Raw genomic sequence first — 26,721 nt, forward strand, 5'->3', positions numbered from 1 at the left:
GCACACAGCTGGCTCCTCACCCTTCCCCCAGGACACAGCTGGTTCAGGTCTAGCCCTCACTGTCCAGCATCTGCCCCCCTCCCCTGCACACAGCTGGCTCTACACCCTCCATTGGCTATCAGTTCATTACAGGCGCACAGTCCAAGGTCCTGTTTTCATTTAAAGACTGTTCACACCGTCCATTCCAGCAGCAGCTTAGAACTACAAAGGATAGCCAGGGGATCTGCTCAAATGGTGTGGAAGGGCTTCAGCTTCTACCCAGTCTATGTGCTCCACGGGGTCTGTAATACAGCCCCATACTTTTGCCATGGGCAGGGAGTTGTGAAAGGGGGGAGGGGACTTTATTTCTCCTACTCACCACCAGATCTCAAAACCTGAACCAATAACTTGTTTGAAAACTACAAACTGTCTTGTAATCACTAAGATTTTACCTCAAGTTAGCCAACATGAGTTAATAACACACCTTTTATTCTCCAGTGAAGACAAGGCTGAAAACTAGAGAAGTAGATTTCACCCACAATGAATAAGCTGACTTGCTGTCACTAGGTCTTTTGAACAGCTATAGAAGTGCCCCTTCACTACCTCAATCTCACATGCTCAGTAGCTGAGTGTGTACTGATGATCAATCTAGGATACAACAGCTTTTCTTCCTCAGCTAGACCTTTTTTCCCCCCCCTTTTACAACCATCAGGCTGAGAAGTAGCCACCTGCATATCTCCCCTCCTCCTCAAAAGTTAGAGCTGGGTAAGCACTCTGTGTATTTCATCACTATGAAATCACTCACCACGCTGGGTCACAAAACCAAACTGTGGACCTGACTGGCCAATAGTCTGCACTTTGCACAGTCATGCACACCAGGGTGCAGTGGGTGTAAACCATGGCCACTCTGATTTGGTAATGTTTAAATCCACTGTGCATACACTACACCAGTGGTTCTCAAACTTATCTGATAGCACCCCGCTCTGTGTGTTTGTAGTAGTTTAAACCCCTACCCTGCCTGTGGTGGCGGTGCATTACTTGGATCAATTGTGGCTTTTTTTCCCCCCCGTTGCACAAATAAGACAATAACCCATTGTAAAAAAACTGCGACTGTGATCCATGCTTACAATTAAACGTGCACATCGCACTGAAGCAAACGGATTAACGTACAGATGGCAACGACTTTGTATAATGCTATGCAAGCTGAAAAGAAATCCGTCAAAATGCACAGCGCCCTCTAGAGACAAATGCACAGCACCATCTGAGGACCTGATATGTCTGGAGGAATCAGCTTTCTAGTTATTCACTGCTGTGGGTAAAATGTTCTCAGTAAGGCTTTTCTCCCCCTAAAGCTTCTCATGCCGCTCTCCCCCCCAAATATATTCCGTGCCACACCAGGCGGGCCCTCCCCAAGTTTTAGAACTCCTGCACTACACAAATATTATGTGTGACTAATTCAGTAAAATGGTGGATTGGGCCTGTTTTACTCAGCCTTGTTGGTAGAAATTGGCAAATTGGTATTCACTCTAATGCAAAATCATGGGGAAGAATTACTACCTAGATTGCTTTCACTTTCATTCAGGAAAAAGGGGGAGATATTGGGAAATTGTAAAATGGAGGCTGAAATTACACTCCTAAATTCCTATTTTCCACCGTAACCTCTGTATTAGTGAAGTACACAAACTCAAGCTGCTATGCTTATCTACCTTCCCTTAGGATTAAGTTCAGCATGAAGATATTTGCTGGGGTGACACTGAAATGAGTTCCTCTACACTTAAATCAGATATACTGTTAATGAAATCCCCTTAAAGCAGAGTTTAATGGCAATGGCCCTGTCTTATAAAACAAACAAAACTAAAAGCACTGTGTGGTGATAAGATTTATAGTTACAAAAATATAACTCCAACTGCACTCTGCCTACATTTAGACTGAAATGATAGAATTCAGACTAGAGCAGTTTTTTCCATCTGTACTGAGTTCCACGTCTGCAAAAGGGTCTTTATTGGTCTGCAGCATTATAAAATGCTGCGGGCCTTGTGGGGAACTTTAGTTTATAGAACTGTTTCCTCCTGGGAATAGGTAACATACACAAGCAAGGTAACTTGATAACAAGGTAAAAATTCTGTAACAGCGTGAAGTGTCTGATGATTTAATCCATTATCCATTTTAAGACTGGTTATCAGATCTTTGTGGATGACCACAATTATATCAGTCTCAGAGAGATCTAAGACATAGGTTCTCAGCTTGGGTGTCAAATCCCACCCTCCACTTCTTTATGGCTAGATGTAAAGAAGCTCCAAAGTATTCTTCTGTTGTAACCTGGGGTGATGGTCTGAAAAAGGTTGAGAACCACTGATCCACGTATTGGGATGGGTGAAGATGAAGGAATGGATAGCAAAAGAAAGGGTAGGAAAATGGAAGACAAGGCTAAGGAGAAAGATGGGAGGAGAGAAAAGAGAGATGGAAGAAAAGAAAGAAAAAGGAAGACTGATAGAAGGGAAGGCAAATATGGGTGAGAGGAAAGGAAGGAGAGGAAAGTGAGGAGGTGGATGAGGAAGGGACAAGTCAGTAACGGGGTGGAGGAAAGGAGCATATGTCTGAGACAATGCGGGAAGGGAGAATAAATGAAGGCTGGTCATATAAGAGTACGACAGAGGAGGGGAGAAGGGAAAATGTAGGGATAAGTGAGGGAGATGGGAAGTGAAATTAACTAATGAGGGTAAAGGCGGGGAGGAGTTGAATGATAACAGGAGAAAAATATGCAAGAGGAGGGATGGACGAGTAGGTAGAGTGGGGCAAAGGAAAGGGAGAAGGTAGATGAGGCAGAGAAATGAGAAAAAATAAAATAGGTGAATAAGGTGACCAAAGTTGAAGGGAGAAAGGACTGAGAGCATAGATGAGGGTGGGCGAGGGAAGAGGAGGTGCAGACAATGGGAGGCTAGGACCAGGGGGAATGGAGTGCATGACTCAGGGAGACAGATGGAAGTGAGGAGTTAATAAGGAAGTTATACATGGGATGAAGCTGGGGGCATGAAAGACGGAAGTAGACTGGTGAAATGGAATGAGGAGAGGGAAGTAAATGGATGAATTAAAAGATAAGGTACAGGAAGCATGGATGGATGAGTAAGAAGGAAGGAAGATGATGGTGAGAGAATCAAACGTGTGGATGGAGAAGAATGATGGCTGAAAAGATGCAAAGGAGGAGGGATGGATATGAGTTGGTAGGACAGATAACCACATTCCTCAACAGCTTCCCTCTCTTTTCTGCTGTAACTTTTACCTCTTGTTACACTACATCTGTTTTCTCTCTCTCACCTTATCTTCAGACATGGAAGCAGAGTTTCACTCATTCATTATTCTAGGCTGCCATAGGTAATCCCCAGAAACTTCACACAATATCCTACCAACCAGTGAGAAAGAGGACCGAGCAGACATTTCCATAGCTTTACTGCCGCATGGCCAAGAACAAAAGCTTGACACTTGAGCTCCTCTCTCCACAGAATAAGAGGCCTCATCCTGAGTCAACATGCTGACGGGCTGGTTTTCCCAAGTTGTTTGAGAGTGATCCTCAGCTGCCGTGCTCTGTGCCAAGTTATTTGGCCAGCTCTTCTGTCTAACCCTGTTTGCTGAAGCAGATGGTCACTGGTTCAGGGTTTGTTTCTGGTTTTTTGTCTGTCATGTCTTTGAAGAAGCATCTGCAGTGGTCAGCACATATGCCAGGATGCACTTCACGCATCACACAGGACACACAGCTGGCCAGGGATGAGAAAACACTTGCTTCAGGGTGGCCATAGTTTATTCGCTTGTTTGTTTGTCTTACTGCAAAATGCTAATATTTCAGCAAACCACAGTTTTCCACAGAAAATATTTATTTACACATGTGAAAAAAATAATTTGGCTGTATAAGAGCAGCAAAAACAATAAGCTTTTTAACACTGAAGCTTCTGGTACCTATATAGAGCATTTAACTAGTCTGCTCAGAAGGTGTCCATCAAGGGAGGAAAGGGGTTAATTTGACATTCCCATATCACCTAAAGCACTGGTGCCCAACCATTTTACACAGAAGGGCCACATAAAAATCAGCAGAACCTTGTATGGGGCAAATAGATTCTACATGTTTTAATAAGGTTTAAAGTCACCTGTACTGATTTATATTTTAAGCTCAGCTTGTTTCACATTTATTTAGATAGAATGCACACACTTGTGAAAACTAAAATAATGTAAACATGATGACAAAATGTTAAGGAATCAGCCAGTGGTATATTGTGTTGAAGCAGGCCACAGACCTTATGAAATACTCTGGTGGGTCATGTACAGCTTGGGGGCTGTAGGTTGGGCACCCCAACCTAAAGGAGTAATCTAAAAATACAAGAGATCGAGCCCCCTACTTCTTTTAATACTTTTAGACCCAAATTCTGACTGAGGTCCTTCTGGCTTCATTAATAGTTTGCCTGTGTCAGCAGTGAGTAAAACTTGAGCCAAAATCAAGACCTTTGTGTAGAGGGATGAGTGAACCCAGGATGATGAAGTAAGAAGCTATTTTTACCATATACAAACTGTTACCCAAAATTGAAAACGGAACAGGTTTGAAAATACCTGTAGTTTGATTTTTCCTCTATTTTTACATGCCTCTGCACATATGACATCCATCCAAGACTAAAGTAGAGAAAACAGTTGTTACTTCTTCTCTAGCAAGAAGCAAGACTAATAGCAATAATGAGACAAATCCTAAAGGTGCTTATTCAGTTTTACTCAGGTTGGGCGAAAGTTTCTGCTATGTGCATAAAAATTACAGCCCAGGGGAAGTGTGTGTGTTTGGGAGGGATGGCTAAGACGGTTTTAAAGTATCTTTTGTGCCCTCCGATTCCCAGCTGCTGTGAGGGCCAAAATGGACTCAGGCACAATTTAGACCACTCAGAGAGATGCTCTAAATTACTGCACCCCTATCTAGGCTGCATCTGAAGAAATGCACAAATAAGAGCTGCTCAGAGTCCCCTCATGGTACTGAATGCTAGGGCCCCCAGCCGCTTCCTCCCACGCCACAGAGCCCCATGCCTAACATGCTCCTAGAACTGGAGATTGGAAGGGACAGTGCATTAGATGGCATAGGCTGTCTTACACAATGCCTGCACCAGAGGATTGCTACTCTGGCTGGCTCACTAGCTTTTATGGACCCTGCACAATGCTACAGCAACATTCGGGGGGTGGGGGGGCATAGTAGAAGGAAGAATCCCCTTTCCCCCTTCCTATTTAAGGAAAATCTCCATTTAAGACAATGGGAGATTTATCCAAGTAAGGAATAGGTGAATTCTAATTTGAATATAGATAGCAATGGATGAACCTCAAAAGTCCCATTTGCATTGTTTAACTGTATTAACAAGAGTTGTTCAAAAAAAATTTTCTTCCCTGCAGAAAATTTCAACTTTTCAGACACAAATTAAGAAGCCAAAGTTTTTGGCCAAACCCCAAACTTTCAAATGAAAACTAAAAAATTTGGTTTGGAAATCCTGCCATGGTGGGATTTGAAGTTTGTCTGTCTCCTGGCCTCATTTCCCACTCTGGGCCAGGCTCCTAAGCCAGACTATATGTCCCATAACGCACCACGGTCTCCCCTTCTTCTGAGCTGCCATGGTACACCATGGGAGATATAGTACACATGGGGAGCTGGGCCCACATAGGAAAATGGTTGCAGGAGGCACCCATACTTCATTTTCAACATGGCATCATTTTCAAATCAGATTTTGATGCTTTTTGGCCAATCTGAACACTGCATTTTTTTTTTTAATGAAAAGTCAAATTTTTCCATAGAAAGTATGCACTTTCATGAATGACTGTGTTTAGTTTAAAATCCAATTTTCTGTTGAAAAAGAATTAACAGAAAATTTTCAACCAGCCCTAGTACTAATAGAGCCTGGTTGAAAACAACATATTGTCGCTGTTTAAACACAAGTATCAGAGGGGTAGCCGTGTTAGTCTGGAGCTGTAAAAAGCAACAATGTTCTGTGGCACCTTACAGACTAACAGGCATATTGAAACATAAGCTTTCGTGGGTGAATACTCACTTGCATGCATCTGATGAAGTGGTATTCACCCAAGAAAGCTTATGCTCCAATACGTCTGTTAGTCTATAAGGTGCCACAGGACTCACTGGTTGCTCTTTAAGTGGTTTGCCTGGCCAACGTAAATCAAATACAATCATTTTACAAACAGTTTCTCTCAACTCAAATTTAACTCTGGATCCCATTGAAATCAGTGCCGAACTTTTACTGACCTCAATCAGAGTAGGATCTCCCCCTAACTAGAATACAATTCCTAGCATTGCTGCAGTTTCATATGTCTCTATTCTATACTATTTCTGTCTGACACTGAAAAACCCAGTCCTTTAAAAACCAAATAAATGAAGAGTCTGAATCTACTCTACACAGGCCTAGCAAACCATACTAAGTCATACTAACAAAGGTTTTTTTTGGTTGTTGTTGTTTTTTCTTTTTAAAAAAAAGAAAAACAAAAAAACCCACAATTCAGCTCAGAGTTCTACTGCTAAATGAGAACAGAGTCACTTAAGGATTCAGTTTGGGCTGGTTCAGGTAAAGATTCAAAGCTTTAGCCAAATTATCCTGCTCTCTTATGTAGTGCTGCCAACTCTCAATAAAAAAAAATAAAAGGACATGATATTTGGTGTTTTTCTTAAAGCTCCTGAAGTAATGCAAATCACAGCTTTCCTTAAAAAAATAAAAAGTTAGTTTCTAACTCATATGGTTGCAGAGGAAAGCTAGAAAACATGACCTGAGTGAAGGGTCAAAAACCAGCAGGCAAAGAAAAAAGAACCTAAAATTTATTACTTTTTAAACTCTCATAATTCTTAAGTCAATCTCATAATTTTCATGGCCTGACAGTACTGTGCTTACAAATGCAAAATAAATCTGGAATTCTGTTAAGAAGAATCGGTTTTCCCAGGATATGCCTATTAATGACCTTGTAAACCAATTTATCAGTTTTGCACTGATAGAGAAAAAATGTCTTTAAATCATGTTAACACGTTTAAATAGGTGAACCTCAGAAGTCTGATCTACACTTATCAACAGTGTTAGGATAATAATTCACCCAATTTTCTCTTTCCATGCATCTGTTACAGATAAACAACCCCTAGAGGAAAGTGCAAGTTTCTAATGGAACTGTTAAAAAACCCTTTATTCAGCATTCTGAGGACTATGTCACAGATCTCTCAAAGGAGATATAGTTGCATACAATCCACTTTCTTCTATTCTGTACTAATTTTCTTTGACAACGCAAGTCATATGTCAAGGTTTCTCTGCCACTCTGAACTTTAGGGGACAGATGTGGGGACCTGCATAAACACTTCTAAGCTTAACTATCAGCTTAGATCTGGGTTCGCTGCCACCATCCAGATTCCTCCATGTCTGGAACACCTCTTTCCCCCAAAAACCTTCCCCACCCTGGGTAGCTTTGAGAGGCTTTTTCACCAAGTTCCTGGTGAACACCGATCCAACCCTTTGTTTCTTAACACAAGGAGAATTTAACCATCCCCCCTCCTTTCCCCCACCAATTCCTGGTGAGTCCAGATCCAATCCCCTTGGATCTTAAAACAAGGAAAAATCAATCAGGTTCTTAAAAACAAAGCTTTTAATTAAAGAAAGAAAGGTAAAAATCATCTCTGTAGAATCAGGATGGAAAATACTTTACAGGATAATCAGATTCATATAGCCCAGAGGAACTCTCCCTAGCCTTAGGTTCAAAGTTACAGCAAACAGAGGTAAAATCCTCTCAGCAAAAAGTAACATTTACAAGTTGAGAAAACAAAAATAAGACTAACACACCTTGCCTGGCTATTACTTACAAGTTTGAAACATGAGAGACGGTTCAGAAAGATTTGGAGAGCCTGTCTTGATGTGTGGTCCCTCTTAGTCCCAAGAGCGAACAACCCCCAAAACAAAGAGCACAAACAAAGACTTCCCCCCTACCAAGATTTGAAAGTATCTTGTCCCCTTATTGGTCCTTTGGGTCAGGTGTCAGCCAGGTTTCCTGAGCTTCTTAACCCTCAGGACACTTAAAAGGATTTTGGTGTCTCTGGCCATGAGGGATTTTATAGTAATGTACACTGGAGGGCTGTTCCCTTCCCTTTACAGTAATGACATCATAAAATTAGCATACCATGATACCAAACATTATTACTGCAATTCAATAGCCGTGTTCATAGACTTCTCAGAGCAAAAACTGTGAATTGTTAAACTGCACGCGTTAGGACATTTTATTCATAAATGATGATTCAAAGAAAAAAAGACTTTAGGAAACGTGAGCCTGCTGCAGTGTTCATGATGAACTGCAATACGGAAAGTGGCCATATGGCAGGATAATTATTGCTTTAATGTAAAATTTTGCTCTACAAATTTTAGACATGTGAAAGCACCCACCCACCTGCACTCACCGAACAGAAGGGCACAATCTGGCCAACAATGAGCTTCTTAGGTACAGTGCACATCGGATGAAAAGTATCACACAGTGTTACACGCAGCGGGTCAGACCCTGGCCCTGCTGTGCTGAAAGGGGCTGGAAAGCTTGCTTAAATAGCTAGTAGGGATTCTATTGGCACAGAAGATCTTTATCCCACCACCACCAAAACAGGAGAGGAATGTGTGAGCAAAGCACATTGCATCCCAGCAAGCCCCAGTTGTAGAATGGCTGCTCTAAAATTATACTTGACCAGCAGCAGCCGCAGGGACTGGGGAAGCATAGATCGTGTTTTAAGACTACCTTTTCTTCGCCTCCCCCACAGCTACATTGCACAGACCTTTGGTGCAGCAGGAGAACTGGGCCAGTTTTCAAGTCAAAATTGTGTAAATTATATTTTTGCCAAATTCTAATTAAATCTACAAATTACCTCTGAAATGCAAATAGCATGCTTTAGAGAAAACAGAGTCGATTTTGATCTCACTAACGCCACAGTAAATCCACTGAGATCAATGGAATTACTCCACATTTACATCAATGTAACCGAGATCAGAATCTGGCACAATTTCTCTGTAATCAGCAGCACAGGTTAAGGTTGTTTTTGGTTTTTTTTTGACATGTGCTTATTATAAACTACATACACAAGGGTTGAAATGCTTTCTGTGGATTTATTTAAAATTTTATTTTAACAAAGAATTACCTTATAGTACAGTGGATGAAACATTTCACATTTTAATATTATGCTTATGAAATTTTCACAAGGAAGAGTTGGCACAAAGTGTTTACACAAAACACTGCAACCTGCTTTATTAAACCAGAGTTTTGGGATCTGTGACAGGTATTTTTCTGCTTTTAAATAACACAGTGGCATTTTAGAAATACAAAGTGGGTGAGGTAATATTTGTTATTGGACGAACTTCTGCTGGTGAGAGAAACAAGCATTCGAGCCACACAGAGCTCTTCTTCAGGTTTATACTACAGACCCCTTGGCATTTTCACAGATTGCTAACTTTAAACATTTGTTTAAAAGAGGCAAAGTCTTCACAAAAAGATAAACTGAGGTCAACTTAACCATAATGGGGAACTTGAAGAACTGCACTGAGGTTTAGCAAATGTCACAGACAATTTGCTTGATGTACCCCGAAGTGCATGAAAGAACTACCATAGCGTATGTTGCTCAAGATAAACAAAGAAGCTGGACATACATATTAACATACTCCCACACTGTTTTTCCCAAATCAGCCTAACAGAATAAAAAATAGACCAGTTCCTCTGCTGCTTTTTCTTTACAATTAACAAGGCTATTTCCTGAAAGAAATAACAGGGCAAACTATGGGAAATAAATGAGTTTTTGCTATCAACTTAAATATGACCAGCATTTGGTCCACTGTGAAAAGACAGACCAGAATTCCATTTCAGATTTTAAAAACCAGGAAAATACCATGGGTCTAGTCCTAGGCTAGTATAAATTGACATAGCTGCATTGATTTAAATTCTTTACTGCAGATGAATCCAGGCAGTGAAGGACATTCAGTAATGTATGAATTTATTTATTTGCATCCTGTCTGGTCTCCCTATACTTTAGTCCATGTCAGCTCTACTGCTGTAACCTCTCCAGCCCTGGCTCCTGTGACTCTTATAACGGTGATGTCACTGAAAGACTGACAATCTGGCGTCTGTTCTGGCCATGTGTGCGGTGCCTATGTTTAGGGAAAGTCTTCACACCACAATTGCTGGTTCTTGTCTCCCCAGGAAAAACTTTGCAGGGAAATCCAGAGTAACTCACTTATCTTACTGGCAGCAATGCTCACAATCTCCCAGTAAGACAAGCACAAATAGATGCTAAATGACAAAAGCTAGGAAGCCCAGTTTGAACAGCTGATGTAAACTAACAAAGAAAATTGGAAATAAAATGTAACACACTAAACTAATAACCGCATAATCCAACCATCCTTATACACATCCATTGAACGGACCCCCCATGCCCAAAGACTCAGTATACATTATGGGTTAGAAAGCAAGTCTGAAGTACAGAGAATTCTGGTTTGTGGACAATGTGGCCCAATGCTGCAGTGGGCTGTAGGCTCTAGAGACGGAGCAAGAGGTGAGGTGAAAAAAAGCAGCATGGGCTGGAGATTTTCCAGGAGCCAATGGGGGTCTCTGTAAGGAACACACCTACTCTAAGCCATGTAAGAAAGTCACTCACATCCACTAACAGTCTCCATACTCCTGTCTGGGGACTATGTATTTCAGAGGAAGGTGAGACCAGACAACTTGTCTCTCCTTGTAGAGTGTCTCCTCTTTTGATCTACAGCATTTTCAATTAAGTCCTTTTTGGCAGTACCCCAGGTTTTAGCTCCCTCAATAACCAGCAAGGACTGGATCTTGCAGTGGATGAGCTGAGTGACCTGGCAATGCCTTGTGTTCTACTCACAACTCCCCGTCAGATTCTACTATACTTCAGTTCTTAGTTTTTAACTTTCCCTCCTGGTCTATTTCCCCCCTCTCGGGTGACTGCTCCCAGAAGCAACAAGTGGATGCTGAAGAGGTGGGTATAACAAGCAGGGTCCAGATGCCCCAGGAATAGAACAGGGGGATCAGAAACCGAAAGAATAAACAACTGAATCAGTTGATTGCATACATTAGTATCGTACTATAGAAGTGTACCAAGTAGGGGCTTATGAAAGCTGATGACCCTCTTGTGGTCATTGATATTATGGGATGATGTATGTACGGTTAGTAGGTAAAGAATTATGTTTGGGTGTTGGAAATGTGTTTCTAAAATGTGTTCAAACCAAACAATCTCAGTAGAGCGAATAAACAAGTTTGTCATGGATAGAGTAGTTTGTCAGACACAGCAACGCTGTTTTGCCTGTTTACATGCGTCTCCAATGTAAACTGAGCACAGGGAGGCCAGAGACAATGGAAGTACAGTAAAACTTCCTCAGAGATGACCTGTCACAAGTGACTACTTGCAGAGGCCATGGAACATAATCATTCTCTGTTGTGCAAACCTTTGAAGAGACCATCTCTTACAAGTTACCACTTTTGCTAACTCCCATGAATGGTTGCTACTGGCAGGTTTTATTGTCCATTTGCATCTAAGGTAAACAAAGCAATCAAGCAAGCAAGTTATCCAGAGCATGAAAAAGGAGGTTGGGATTAGCACCCTAAAGAACAAGCAGCAGCAAAGAGAAACTTGGTCTGGGTTTACTTTTCAAAGAGTACATTTCTTCCATTTTATAGTTCAGAAAACATCTGAAAGTGAACTCTGTTAGTTATCCATCAGTTAGGGAACAAAGGGGACAGCACCCTCTGATTCTGTAAATGTTGGATCCTCTTACCAGGAAGGGCTGGAGATGTTGTTAACTTGAGGTAAGTGAGAACGCTGTTCAGGCAAAAGATATAGCTACTAGAATTATGTTTTAGGCATTAGAAATGGTGTTTTTGTTTTGTTTATAACCATACTGTGTTTTTTCCTCTTAGTATCACTTAAATCTCTGCTCTTTAATAGTCAACTTTTTTTGTAGTTTTACTATAAACCATTTCAGTGTTGTTATATTAAAATAAAGAGCAGGGTTTCTCAAACTAGGGGTCACAAGGTTATTACCTGGGGGTTGTGAGCTGTCAGCCCAGTGCCTGGTGGGGCTGACAGCCTCAGCTCTGCTAGGCGCAGGGCTGACAGCCTGAGCCCCTGTTAAATTAAAATTAAATTATCCCGCCCACCCGTTTTTAATCCAGAAGAAAGGGGGTCATGTTCAGTGGGTTACTGCGTGAAAGGGGTCACCAATACAAAAAGTCTGAGAATCACGGGTAAAGAGTGAGTCCTCAGCTAACCTGTCAGGATGATGTGTGCACTGTCTCTTCGGAGGAAGCAAACATAACTTCTATGAGCACCCAGTGAGAGAGACTGGATACTGCAGAGTGCAGTCTCTGAGGAACTCAGAAATTGGGGTTCACAGATTGTCACCTGCAAGGACGGTTGATACTGGCAGAGAGTCTTGAGGAGTTTGCTGGTGAGGTACACAGATTGGTGTGGCAGGGAGCCAACACACAGTTTAGGCCTCAGCACAGCTCTCCCTTGCGGAGCCAAAATGGTAACATGGTGGTTTATTGTTCTGGGTGTCCTGGAAAGAGTATCACAGTTGAACACTGAGTTTGGAACAAGATCCCAATCAGAAGCCATTGGGGCAGATTTTCTTCAGGAGTCACTGCTGCAAATTAGCCTGTTTTATAGGGTCCCCCTTGGCTCTAAAGGGGCATACAGGCAGTGCTCCCAAATAATGATAAATCCCATGAGGATTACACAAAAGTCTGACAAGTGACTGTCCATATTTTATTACCTTTGTTTCCAGCACCATGGAAACTTTAATAGAAAAGTCAAATATTTCTTTTTTACTAGCAACAATGATGGAGTGGTACCAAAAACACGGGTATTATTATGTACTGGAGGGCCACAACACTGGGCAAATCTATACAGCTGAGTTTCTTGGATACAAAAATCTCCAAATTGGGAATGTTCTGAATCAGATCTGGATTCAAATTTGCAGCTCGGGGCCACCTTCAACATATATTAAGGAAATATGATCCCTGTCCTCAGGACTGTTTATAAACTAATAAAGACACAGACCAAACATAACATAGTACATAATGGGTGCTAAAACAGAATGAGGGGGATGTGAATGAGATCTCCTAAAAGACTAGTGCTTAAGGGGTTGCTGCGATTTCCTATCCCTTCCATTCTTAGGGATAATCTTCTCATTGAACCAAAACTACCATATAATACACAGCAACTAGACAGCAATAGTTTCCAACCAAAGGAGTAGAAAGGGTCCCTTCCTATGCAACTGTAAGGATAAGCTGTTATGAAACATTCATATAGGAAGGGCCTGATATTACTCCCAATTCGATGTCAATAGGAGCTTTGTAACTGACTTCAACAGGATTGGGATCAAGCCCTAATTAGCCTTTGCACCCTCCTAAACCCAAATGCTTAACTTCCTCCATGACCTGCCTTTGGTATTCCAGGCTTTGGAACGGATGATCCCAAAGTACTTTTGAATCCAGACCTCGTGTTACAGCAGTTCTCCCATGTACTTTTGGCATCATATTATTAAGCCTTACATGGAAGATTCATGCTGAATTTCTATAGGGACGTTTCAGAATTCAAGCCTATTGACAAGCTGCATTCAACTTTATTGCTGATTCTCAGTTCAGCCCCCCCCCCAGTCCCCTCCCACCCCAAATGGACAACAACAGCAGGAAGTAGAAAGAAAAAAAGTTACAGAGTGATGGAAATGTCTCAATACAGCCATGTGCCAGGCAACATCCAAGCCCTACATAATGAAACGCATAAACAAGCCAAACAGCCTGCATCAGTTCACGAGTGGTTTCTGGATCACTAAACTTCTTTTATATATATAAAAAACAAACTATGAGAGAACTAAATACGTGATTTTTGATCACTCCATTGCACTGCTACATCCCACATCATGCCCTAAACCAAGAACAGCACCGTATAAATTCTGCATACATCTCACCCACACTGCTCTATGATTAAGTGTCTTAAGAAAAGTTAGGTCAGACATGGTTGACTCTAAATGCAGAGTTATTCACTGGGGCTGGAATCAGACTTAAACTTCCTTGTAGAGCCATGATGCTAACAGCATAAATCCAGTTGTTTTATGTGTCTGTCTGGGATTTGATTTTTTTCTTGACAGACAGAATAAAAAGAGGAGAAAAAGGAGAGTTTCAGCTTTAGGAGACGAGCTTATTTACTTTGCCTGCTACTTTGTCTTTGTTCTATACAAATCCAACGCACATCAGTGATTCAGTAGTGGATCCCAGCGTGCAGGAACAGGGAGTCATGTAATAGCTGTAACGAGGCTAGGGATGGAACAGAAGCCCTTCATTTGGCATTCCCCTTCAGCAGAATGCATTTTGATCCCACTTAAATTTTATGAGTTTGAAATTAACTCCCAGCAGAACCCAACCTTTCAGAAAGTTAAATGTCCCACGGGCTGCTCATTTAAAATTTCATCTGTGATGGTTCCAGAGGATGAAATATGTAAGTAACGCCCAGCATGGCCCCACTGAAAATCATCTAAGGAAAGCACTAAGCATGTCTGAAATTAACTGGCCTGCTCCTCAGCCTGAGGGCTGGAAAGTCCACATGGAGATATGAACTAGGTGAGCAGCAAACAATGAGATTGGGATTGGCAGACACAGCCTATGAGCAGTCAGGAGGAACAAAGAGCTAGCAACTTGGTGGAAAGCACAGAGATAGGCTTTGCAGGAAAGAGACAGAGCACGCAACTGAAAACTAGAGGGCCACAGGGAGCAGGCTGCTGGGCCCAGAGACTGGAGGAAGAGGATGCCTGGGAGCAGAGCAGTGTGCTACAAAACAGTAAAATCCTTTCCAATGTCTCCCATCTCTATTGTTCTAATGAACAGGGCTCTACTGAGCACATTAAACATAGGGAATGATCTTCTGTTCTCCGCCTCTGTTCTCACTGATTTCAGTGTCAAGTAGTTGTGCTGAAGTAGTTTGCCACATCTGAAGGCAAAACTTGTCCCAGGAGAAGGTTCTATGGCTATGGGGGGGAGGAGGAGGAGGAAGAGGAGAGCAGGAAAGAACAGAGAAATACTCTGGCATTTCTCAAACACACCGTCTGAAATTCTAACAGGATGTCTGTGATCCAAAATTTAAAGGGAAATTTGTGTTTATAGTCATGCACAATCCAGTCTGTATGAAAAAAATTGTGTTTTAAAAAGAGACCCCTTACCATTATTACTGTTATCATCCACTAAGATAATTTCTTTGAGAAGGTGAGGAGGAGTCCGGTCAATAGCAGAATGAATGGAGCGCAGAATCACTGAGAGGGCTTCATTAACAAATATGAAAACAATGCTGACCTCAGGAAGGCTGTTAGGAAATGTGAGGTTTCTGCACCTGAAAATAAAATACAACAAATATAAACTGCTGGAAGTTTCTGATATCATTATAGCTGTGTCTACACTGGCATTGCTATCGCTGGTGGGAGATTTCCCAAAACTGCCTGTGACCTAAACTTCAGATGATTCTCTCAGCCTCTTGAGACTGAACTGGGCTGGAAATCATATAACAACAGAGATTCTCTTAGTATTTTGATATTTCTCCCTTCCTCCCCTCCCCGTGACAAAAAAATCTCATAGGCAGGCAAAAATGAAAAACGTTTTCATAAAAAACTAACTAAAAATATGTCCAGGTCCAGAAGAGGCTCAGTTTTAATTTTAAGCAAACTGGTTCACCCACCACTAATAGTCACACCAAAAACAAGTTCATACAGCATCTACCACCGTCGGTTCTTATGCATCAGTACAAGAAAGTAACAGTTACAGTGTTATTTTGTTTTACTGATCTCTACTTGCAGTGGGATCTTTTAGCTACAGATCAAATTTTACTTTCCATAAGCCAGTTCCTATTTTTGCTGATGTGTTTGCCCATTCCTTCTACTCATAACAGGACTTTCAATTGTAAGGATCAGATTGAAATGTAGTCTTTGATGTTTCCAAAAGGCCTGAAAGAATGTCACACCTTTTTGAGTATCACTCCACTGCAGATAAAAAAAAAAAAGTAGAGTGCCACTTATAATCAATTTCTGTACCACTTGACTGAACTACTTCACCACTGAATGCTTGGTAGTTGCTCTATCCTCCAAAGCTTGATAATTTGCTGTCATGAGCTTCTGATTTGGGAAGATGTTGGTTTTATAACTCTATATACCATGATCTTTCTGAGGAAATGACTGAAAGACAATTTTAGTCACACTGATCCTTATAACAGAATTTCACTGTACTTTTAAAATCACTGGTCACATTTTTAGTAGGGGATCAGCTCAACGTCTAATTGCATGCCTGATCCTTTCAGGTGCCAAGGACCCGTAATTACCATTGGTTTCAGTTGGTATTATGTATGCCACCTCATAAGCACTCAGCAACTTGCAGGACTAGATCCCTAACTATGTGAAATTCCACACATGCACACACACTTTCAATTGCATGTGTAATTCTATATACACTATCAGTAGTGTACACACATAATAGACTCCACAGAACTATATGCACAAAATTGCATCGACATATTTAGAGGCTATTGACCAGCAACATTCCCTGTAAAACTGTGTGGCTGCACAGCAATCTTGAGCATATGGTACAGGTGAGAAACCATGTCATTCAGTTCTTCTCTGTGATGCCATCATGTGGTCCTTTAAGAATCTGCTGTGCTCATTGCTCGACCAAGCCCAGGGTATGTGTGACCCCAACCTCCTCGCTGTGGGGGGAATGAAAGCACTTCCAGTCTCAGAGACATGCTCACCCAGTCCTGATGGAGCCAAAGCACTGTGCATTCCCCCCCGGCCCCGCAATGTTTCCAGTGACACAACAGTTGCTGCTGCAGAGAGGCAGCCAGGGAGAAAGATGTGGCCCAGGCCCTTTCTGGGAACAACCAGCGGGGGCCTGAAACTCCCAGCCAATGGTGGGAGCAGGGACAAGTGTGTGATACTGGGGAGGAGACACACCTACACAGTCCTCACGACATACACCCCCCCACCACCACCCACCCAAGTGTAAGCTTGCTCTAGAACAAAAATGTAATGCTCACTAGAATTTGCAGCCTTCTCAGTAACAGAAAAAGAAATCAGAGGAAAAATTGCTGACCAGATTCTGATCTCAGTTTCACCAATGTATACCTGGAGTGTATCTATTTCGTTGATGTAACAGAGTGGAAGTCGGTCTGTTTGAAAATTTGGCCCCAAATGAAGTATGCTGTAAACAGGCCAACAGTTTGCATGCACTAAAATAATTATCAGTGTCAGCCTAGGAAGATGCTTTTGTTTTATCTACTATGTCAGTGTCTCCAACATATAGACAGAGATATACAAACACAACATCACGGCATAACAAACCAAAAGGTACAGTGATTTTCTTTTCTGCTATGTAGCTGTGGGAGCCAATATACAACTCTCAGCTGTGCACATTCTAGCGGTCATCATCACCAGTGATACAGTAGCACAGAGAGAGAAATGATGAAGAAACAGCACCAACAAAATATAGCAAAAGGCACTGCTTAACAGACAAAGAAAAACAGTTTGATTTGGTGAAGAATATTTTCAAAGCCAATACAAAAGTGCTGAAAACAATGAGTTTAAAAATAAAGCCTTAATCAGACTCAATAGTGACTTTTTCTCTCCAGTGCCAGTTGGATGAAGGACTTATTGCCCGTTTGTGAAACTCACTGAAAATACAGCTTTGTCGAAGATTACCATTTGTTCATCCATTAAACCACCTAAATTAAATTTAAATAAATAAATAAATGCTGCAGCTCTTTCATAAACTCATGTACAAACTCATGTCCCCCCACTCCATGGAAGATGGGATAAGCAGGGTGCAGGAGCAGGGGGAGTGGGACACTGTCATATTACCCCTCCCTTTTCCCCTCCTCCCCACACAGCAAGCAGGAGTCTCAGGGAGCAGCTCCAAGGCAGAGGGCAGGAGCAGCACATGGCAGTAGGGGGAGGGACAGCTGCAATTGCTACCCTGCTGGGCAGCTGCTGCACCGGGAACTTAGGAGAGCAGGGAGCTGATGAGGGGCTGCCAGTCCACCTGGTTCCAAGCCCCCATCAGCTAGCTGCAACGGGCTGCTCTTCCTGCAAGCAGTGGACAAAACAGGTGGCTGCCAAACAACATTAGAAGGGAGCATTACACAACTTTAAACGAGCATGTTTCCTAATTGATCAGCAACGTAACAATGAAACAACGTTAACCAGGACGACTTTAAGTGAGGAGTTACTGTATCCAACATGAATTCCTGCTTCCCACTTTTCTCTCTTCCATAAGAGATAGAGGGCTGGGGCTTATTTTTTCCTGGCTATATTTGTTTACACTTTTTCAAATTAATCTTACTGGGGCTGATCTTCCATTGCCTAGCACCTTGGACAGATGTTCACATCAAACTAAAGTACGTGCAAACTGAATGCCATCGTGACTCGGTAGCATTATACATTTGTTTTGTCCAGGTATAAGTGATTAGAAAGCATGCAGGGAATGGAGAATCAGGGTCCAATTGTTTCTAATCCCTCCCATCCCTTCTGCATTTATTCTTTTCCCATCCATTGTGTGGCCTATGAGTGGTTTTCACTTCCAGCAGGAATCCTCTTCCCTTAATATAGAAGGGAAACATTGGTCATTCATGTCCGAGAGAAAGAACGGCCTACTTATTTCCCTTACAAACTGGATTTCAACCTTAATATCCAGGACACAAGGCATTTATACACTTGCACATCTATCACTATCTTTTCCTGGGGGAATTTTATTCAGTAGGAAACACAGCATAATTCTAGCTATGAACCACCAAGTAAAAGGGGCAGAGGTGATTAAAAGGGACATTGAGGAGCATATGTATGGGAGGATATGACATGGCTCAAAACCTTGGATCCAATAAGCTCTAAGAACAGAGTGATCACAACATAGCAAGTAAGAACTCCTGAATTCTTATGTTACCTCTGTGGTCCTTGACAAGACACTTAACCTGCCTGTGGTCCGCATTCCCTATTTGGAAAGTGGGGCTAACACCAGTAACCCTTCTCACAGGGGCAGAGTTGAGTATAGGGAGTGTGTCTACACTGCAGTTACATACTCATGGCTGGCCTGTGCCAGCTGACTTGGGCTCACGGGGCTTGGGATAAGGAGTTATTTAATTGCAGTGTAGACTTCTGAACTTGGGCAGCAGCCTGAGCTCTGGGACCCTCCACAACACAGGGTCCCCAAGCCCAGGCGTCTACACTGCAATTAAACAGTCTTGCAGCCCAAGCCCCACAAGCCCAAGTCAGTAGACGTACCCTTAGTAGTTACTGTTCAGTGTTTTTAAAATGTAAAATTGTAGATATTTTATTTATCGTTATAACCACCAGTATTATTTATGTTGGAGTCCGAAAAATTATCTCCAGTGGCCACGTCCGCTAAATTATATAGGGCTAATAAAGCGAATGTAACTGTTGTCATGGTTATCAGAAACTTCTAACGTTCTATTTGCAACATGACTTGTAAGCAGAGGGAAGGATACATGATGATTCTTCTTCAAAATCTTTGCCCATGAAGAAAAATCTATCTGACCAGGGCATGTACATAGCGGTAATGAACTTCACTCAGTCACAGTAAAATCAGTGTCCCTGTTCTGTGTTCTAGCCACTGGATCTCACTGCCTCAGCAACAGTGCTTTTCTACAGGATGATATATGGCATATTAGTAGTAATGACATAAAATTCAGCGTGGTGCAGACAGTGGAGCAGGAGGGAGGGAAAAGAGAGGGCTGTGCATGGCTTCAGGCCTCCCAAAATGTACGGATTACGTTCATAAATAAAGGAAACTCTACATCTGGAACAGAAGTTAATTTATCTCATTTGATTAAAAGAGGACAAATGTAATTATGGCACAAAAACTACACCTGGAAGCAATATTAAACAGCTATTATTTTATTACTTTTTAACCCTAGCCTTCCCAAATTAAAAAAAAAAAAAGTTATCTATATGTATCTGTTCAGGAGTGGTGAATCTCTATGACCGCCAAATGGAAGGGTGAACTGTTTCTGATAAAATAAGAACTGATGCAAATCACAGACTGAACCAGAATGGTTTTCAAATCTTGGGAAAGATTAAAGGGTGAAAGTAACTTAAACTAACTTAAGGGACTTAACAGCACACTGGAGCCCTGAGCATGGGGCAGGGCTTCAAATGGAGGGAGCGTGGCCTCAATCAGAAGGGACAGGGCCTTTTGAGCTACAGGATTTAAAGGGCCCTGGGCTCCAGCTGCTAGGCTTGGGGGCCATTTCAAGGGTCCAGGGCTCCCGGCCACCCGTACTGCAGTGGAGCCCTGGGCCCTTTAAATCACCACCTAATCCCTGCTGCCAGAGCCCCAGAGTAGCAGCAGCGGCTGGGGGCTCAGCGGTGATTTAAAGGGCCAGGGACTCCCAGCTGCCACTACCACAGCAGACCCCGGGCCCTTTAAATTGCCGAAGGAGCTGCAGGGCTCTCAGCTGCGGCTGCTATTCCAGGGCTCTAGTAGCAGGGCTCAGGCGGCAATTTAAAGGGCCCAGGCCGCCACTACCACCCCGGACCCTTTAAATCTCTGCCCGAGCCCCGCTGTCCGAGCTGGCAGAGATTTAAAGGGCCCAGGCAGAAGCGGCTGCCAGAGCCCCCGACTCTTTAAATCGCCACCTGGGCCCTGCTGCCAGAGCCCTGGGGTAGCGGCGGTGGGGCTCCAGCAGTGACTTAAAGGGCCAGGGGTTCCCAGCCACCACTACTGCAGTAGGGCCCCGGACCCTTTAAATCACTGCCGGAGTGCCAGGGATCCCATTCACCTCTGGCAGCGGGGCTCTGGTGGCAATTTAAAGGGCCCAGGGCTCCAGCTGCTGCTGGGAGCCCCAGACCCTTTAAACTGCTGCCTAGGGAAGCTGGTTCAGTACGGCGTACCAAGGCATACCAGCTTACTTTCACCTCTGGAAAGATTCAAACTGGTTATCATTCAGAACTGCAAAGAGAAGTGCAGATTTACTGATATATAGCCTGCTCTCATGGGCTAACTGGAGAAGTACTAAAAATCTTGGTCATATGGGAATTCTGCCTCAAAAAGACAGTTACCTTTTCCGTAACTGGTGTTGCTCATGTCTATTCCACAATAGGTGCGCGTGCTCACCATGTGCTCTGGTGCTTGAAATTTTTCCCCTAGCAGTACCCTTGGTGAAGCGCTCTAGTGACCCCTGGAGTGGCGCCTCCGTGGCGCGGTATAAAGGGCGCTGCGCGTTCCCCCAGCCCTCAGTTCCTTCTTGCCAGACAACACCAACAGAAGGGAAGGAAGGCGGGATGTGGAATAGACATGAGAAGCACATCTTGAAGAACACCAGTTACAGAAAAGTTAACTGGTCTTTTCTTCTTCGAGTGATTGCTCATGTGTATTCCACAATAGCTGATTCCAAGCTATATCTGTTGGAGGTGGGAAGGATTCACAAACTCTCAGCATGGAGAACAGCCCTGCCAAACCCGGCATCCTCCCTGGTCTGAGATACAATCGCCTAATGCAGAGTGAACGTGTGAACTGAAGACCACGTGGCAGCTCTACAAATGTCCTGAATGGGGACATGGTCCAAAAAGGCAGCCGACGAGGTCTGCACCCTGGTCGAGTGCGCCCTCACAATCGGTGGTGGAGGGATTCCTGCCAGGTCATAACAAATACAGATACACAAGGTGATCCAGTTGGAGAGCCGCTAAGTGGAGATTGGCCAATCTTTCATCCCTCGGCTGGGACGATGAACAATTGCAAGGACTTTCTGAATGGCTTAGTCTGCTCCAGGTAAAAAGCCAGAGTCTGTCTCACATCGAGTGTGGGGAGGCAGCGCTCCTCACTGGGCGCATAGGGCTTGGGGCAGAGGATCAGCAGAAAAACGTCCTGACCCACGTGACAGGCAGAGACCACCTTCGGGAGGAATGAAGGGTGTGGCGGAGCTGGACCTTATCTTTAAGAAACACTGTGTATGGGGGCTCGGAGTTTAGGGTCCTGAGTTCCGAGACCCGCCAAGCCGATGTGATCACAACAAGGAAGGCCACCTTCCACAAGAGGTGTGACCAAAAGCACGTGGCTAGCCGCTCAAATGGGGGCCCTGTGACACAGGCCAACACCAGGTTTAGGTCCCACTGCGGGACTGGGGGCCCAACATATGGAAAGAGATGATCCAACTCCTTAAGGAATCGGCCAATCATTGCACGGGAGAATACCGTGTGGCCCTGCACCAGTGGATGGAAGGCTGATATGACTGCCAGGTGCACCTTGACTGACAAGGGCACCGGGCTCTGGGCTCTAAGGTGAAGGAGATAGTACAGAATAAGCTGTATCGGGGTGGCCACCAGGGAAACGCCCTGCTCGTCTGCCCATCTCGAAAACCAAGACCACTTTGCCAAGTAGGCTCGGCGTGGGGAGGGTTGCCTGCTTTCTAGGAAGACACGCTGAACCCCTTCCGAACACGTTCTTTCCTCCTTACCTAACCATTGAGCAGCCACGCCATGAGGTGGAGTGCCGCTAGGTTGGGATGGAGGATGCAGCCCTGGTCCTGGGAGAGCAGGTCCAGAGGGGATGGCAATGGCCACAGTGAAGTGACCACCAGGCCTGTGAGAGTCCCGTATTAATGCTGCCTGGGCCATGCCGGGGCAATCAGAAGGACCCGGGCCTTGTCCATCTTTATCTTTCCAGGACCTTGCCAATTAGTGGGATAGGGGAAAGGCACAGAGAAACTAGCTTGACCAGGACAGGAGGAAGGCACTGGCTATAGCACCCCATCCCAGCCCCTCCCCAGAGCAGAACCGGGTCAAAAACAGGTCCACCGGGGCAGTTCCCCACACTTGGAAAAGTCTGTGCACCACCTCTGGGTGGAGAGGCCACTCGCACTGAGAGGAGAAGTCCCTGCTCAAGCGATCTGCCCATGCTTTCCGGACGCCTGGCAGATGGAAAGCCTGTACATAAATGTTGTGGGCGAAACAAAAGGCCCACAGCCTGAGGGCTTTGCGGAAGAGGATCGGGCCCCACCTTGCCTGTTGATGTAGAATATGGAAGTCATGTTGTCCGTGAGGACCCTGACCACCCAGCCCTCCAGGTGCGAGCAGAAGGCCATGCATGCCAGCCGTACTGCCCTGAGTTTCTTGACGTTTATGTGGAGGGTCAGATCCTGAGCCGACCACATACCTTGGGTCTGAACATTCCCCGCATGGGCACCCCATCCCAGGTCCGAGGCGTCAGACACCAGTTCCAGCGACAGGGTCCTGTCCCTGAACAGAACCCCTTGGAGCATGCTTCTTGGGGAAGACTACCACCGTAGGGAAGTGATCACTGACTCAGGCACCGTGAGGACTTTGTCCATCCTGTCCCTGGTCTGGGAGAACTCCGAGGCCAACCAGAGCTGGAAGGGCCTCATCCTGAATCTGGCGTGACGGACCACATACGTGCACACTAACATGTGACCCAAGAGCTGGACGCATGCTCTGGCTGTTGTCACCGGAAATCTTGTGACCATTTGATGAGTCTCTTCAGGGTCTCGAACCTGTCCGCTGGGAGGGAGGCTCTGGCCGACGAGGCATCCAGGACTGCTCTGATAAACTCTATGCATTGTACGAGGACTAACGTAGACTTGGTGTTGTTTACCAACAGGCCCAAAGTGGTGTACGTAGACAGAAGGAGCGCCACGTAATCCCGCACCTGTGACTGGGAGATGCCCTTGACCAACCAGTTGTCTAGATGGGGAAGATCTGGACCCCCCGGTGCCTGAGGTAGGCTGCCACCACTACCATACATTCTGTGAATACCCTGGGACAGGCTAAATGGGAGGACTGTAAATTGGTAGTGTTCCTGACCCACCGTGAAACGGAGGAAGCATCTGTGCCCCTCAAATATATAAATGTGGAAGTACGCGTCCTGCAGATCGAGTGCGGAGTACCAGTCCCTGGGATCCAGAAAGGGGATGATGGAGGCCAGGGAGACCATGTGGAACTTGAGCTTCACCATGTATTGTTTCAGGCCTTGCAGGTCCAAGATGGGCCTAAGCCCCACTTTGGCCTTCAGGATAAGGAAATAGCAGAAGTAGTACCCTTGCCTTTGAAATCCCCCAGGACCGCTTCCACAGCTCCTAGGTCCAGGAGCCGCCCCACCTCCTGCTTGAGCAGAGCCTCGTGCAAGAGGTCCCCCAGGAGGGACAAGGGACAGGGATTGGTTGGGCGAGGAGGAAATAAACTGGAGGATACAGCTCCAGGAGATGGTCCGAGGTCAGCCACGACCACTCTGGGAGGAAAAGTGCACAACCGATTGGAGAAAGGAAGCTTTTATTGAGTGTGGATTCCTGATAAGAACTGGCAGGGCGCCCCCGAGGCATCCCGTCAAAACTGTCTTTTCCCCCCTTGCTTGCCCTTGGAGGACCCAGACTGGGGGCAGGCCGAGACTGCCTCTGTGGGCACCTCTTACAGTCCCACGACTTCTTATAAGCGGTCTCATATTTTGAATGGGTGGCCTGAGAGGGAGTCTGCTACAGCTTGAATTTAGGTTTAGCCGGAGCCAGAACATAGGAACCCAGAGTTTGGAGAGTTGTGCAGTAGTCTTTTAGGCCACACAGCTTTGTATCTGTTTGTTCCTCAAACAGAGCTTTGCCATCAAACGGGAGATCCTGCAGGGAGGTCTGCGCCTCGCTGGACAGCCCAGAGGGCAGGAGCCATGACACCCTTCTCATGGACATCGCGAGGCTGTGGACCATGTGGCCATGTCTGCTGCATCTGAAGCTGCCTGCAGGGCTGCCCTGGCAGCTGCTGTGCCCTCCTTCACTGGCGCTTTGAACTCCTTCCTGTTGCACTCCTGGAGGGAGTCCTCGAAGTTGGGCAGGGAGCCCAACAGATTGAACTCATACTGGCCCAGGAGAGCCTGGTGGTTTGTCACCCATAACTGGAAGCTCAAGGACGAATAAATTTTTCTTCCAAATGAGTCCAACATCCTTGAATCTTTATTTTTTGGGGTAGGGGCTGGTTGGCCCTGCTGTTCCCTGCGCTTGACCAACTCGACCACCAGGAAGTTAGGAACAGGGTGGGTGTATAAGTATTCATGCCCCTTGGTGGATACAAAATACTTGCGTTCCTTTTTCTTAGAGATGGGTGCCGATGAGGCTGGGGTTTGCCACAGGGCATTTGAAATTTTCGCCACCCCTTCGTGGAGAGGCAAGGCCACCCTACCCAGTGTCAAGGAGGACAGTACATTAAACAGGGAGTCCGAGGGCTCCTCCATCTCCTCTGCTTGGAGGTGGAGGCTTGATGCCACCCTTTTTAAGAGTTCTTGATGGGCCCTAAAGGCATCCTGCGAGAAAGAGGAAGGAGGAGCCATAATTGCCTCAGGTGAGGAGGCCAGCACAGTACTGTGTGTCCCCACCAGCACTGGAGGGTCCACCACCTGGTTGGTCTCTGGGAACGGTGCCAAGGATGTACGTCCCACCAACTCCTTCCTCAGAGGTCTGGAGAGGGAGGTCGATGGTCCTTCTGAGGCTCCGGCCACCAACTGAGCCCCTCCGTGGGCTGTGTCTGCGGCCACATTTCCCACTGGTACCATTGGGCCAGCCACGGAGCCCAGTGCCACTGCACCTGCTGTGGCACCAGCGGAGCCAGCTGTTCGGCTTGGCCCATCAGTGGATGACTACGAAGAGAAGCCGGGCTGACATATGACCTGCTGCTGTCCCTGAACCAGGAGGAGCGGCAGCACCGGGAGCGATGCCGACCACGGGACCATGATTCCAATGTGGAGGATCAGTACCATCAGTAACAGTTGCTCTGCAACCAGCTCCGGCGGGCAGATCCGCGATGGCCAGAGACTGGCAAATCGCCACCTGGGGCTGCGGAGGCAGTGCCGTAGTGGGGTCCTGGAGCGGGACAACATCTGGGAACGACGTCAACGGTCGTGCCATGACCAGCTGCCTTTGGCATCGTCTGCCTCAGTCCTGTTGGTATTCGGCACCACTCTGCCTCTAGGAGCGAGAGTCTTGGTCAGACAGAACCCAACCAGACAACCTGGTGGGCATCGAGGGCGATCCACGAGGACTTTTCCCTGAACGGACGCTGGACAGCAAACAGCATCGAAACGTTCCCTTGACTGAAATTGTTACCGAGCCAGGGGTGACTGCAGAGATCCCAGCGGTGACTTGCCTCTGGAGCGTGGGGCCAACATTAGTGGTGCTCCTGATACTGGCATGGACATAGTATCCTGGGCCACCTGCAGGGCCTCCGGTGTGGAGGGCATCCAGACATCTGGGGAGGCCTGCTCCAAATGGGCCAGGCTACTCAGCTCAACCTGAGTAGGAGGCCTAGAGGCTGGTGGGAATTGAGGACTGCCCAACATGGGTCTAGCCTCTGTCCCGAGTTTACTCTGGCGCCGCAACGAAGGTGGCCTCTTCCTAGCCTTCTTGTCATGTCCAGTGGACAGGGAGCGGTGCCAACTAGTCGATGGCGCCAAAGGGTCGCTGCGCACTGATACCGCGATGCCCGGTGCAATAAGAACATAAGAATGGCCATACTGGCTCAGACCAAAGGTCCATCCAGCCCAGTATCCTGTCTACCAACAGTGACCAATGCCAGGTGTCCCAGAGGGAGTGAACCTAACAGGTAATGATCAAGTGATCTCTCTCCTGCCATCCATCTCCACCCTCTGACAAACAGAGGCTAGGGACAC

General features: G+C 45.4%; 1 protein-coding gene across 2 annotated transcripts in view; it reads right to left on the reverse strand.

Moving 5' to 3' along the window:
* Positions 1-26,721, reverse strand: part of GALNT18 (polypeptide N-acetylgalactosaminyltransferase 18) — a 509,102-nt gene that overhangs the window by 272,185 nt on the left and 210,196 nt on the right. For both annotated transcript variants that reach the window (XM_075065179.1, XM_075065178.1), the window contains exon 3: positions 15,234-15,400. In XM_075065179.1, coding sequence (XP_074921280.1) covers positions 15,234-15,400 — 167 coding nt within the window. The remainder of the gene's footprint in view (positions 1-15,233; positions 15,401-26,721) is intronic.

This window comes from Chelonoidis abingdonii, chromosome 4, assembly GCF_003597395.2.
Source record: "Chelonoidis abingdonii isolate Lonesome George chromosome 4, CheloAbing_2.0, whole genome shotgun sequence".
In the NCBI taxonomy this organism is placed as follows: Eukaryota; Metazoa; Chordata; order Testudines; family Testudinidae; genus Chelonoidis; species Chelonoidis abingdonii.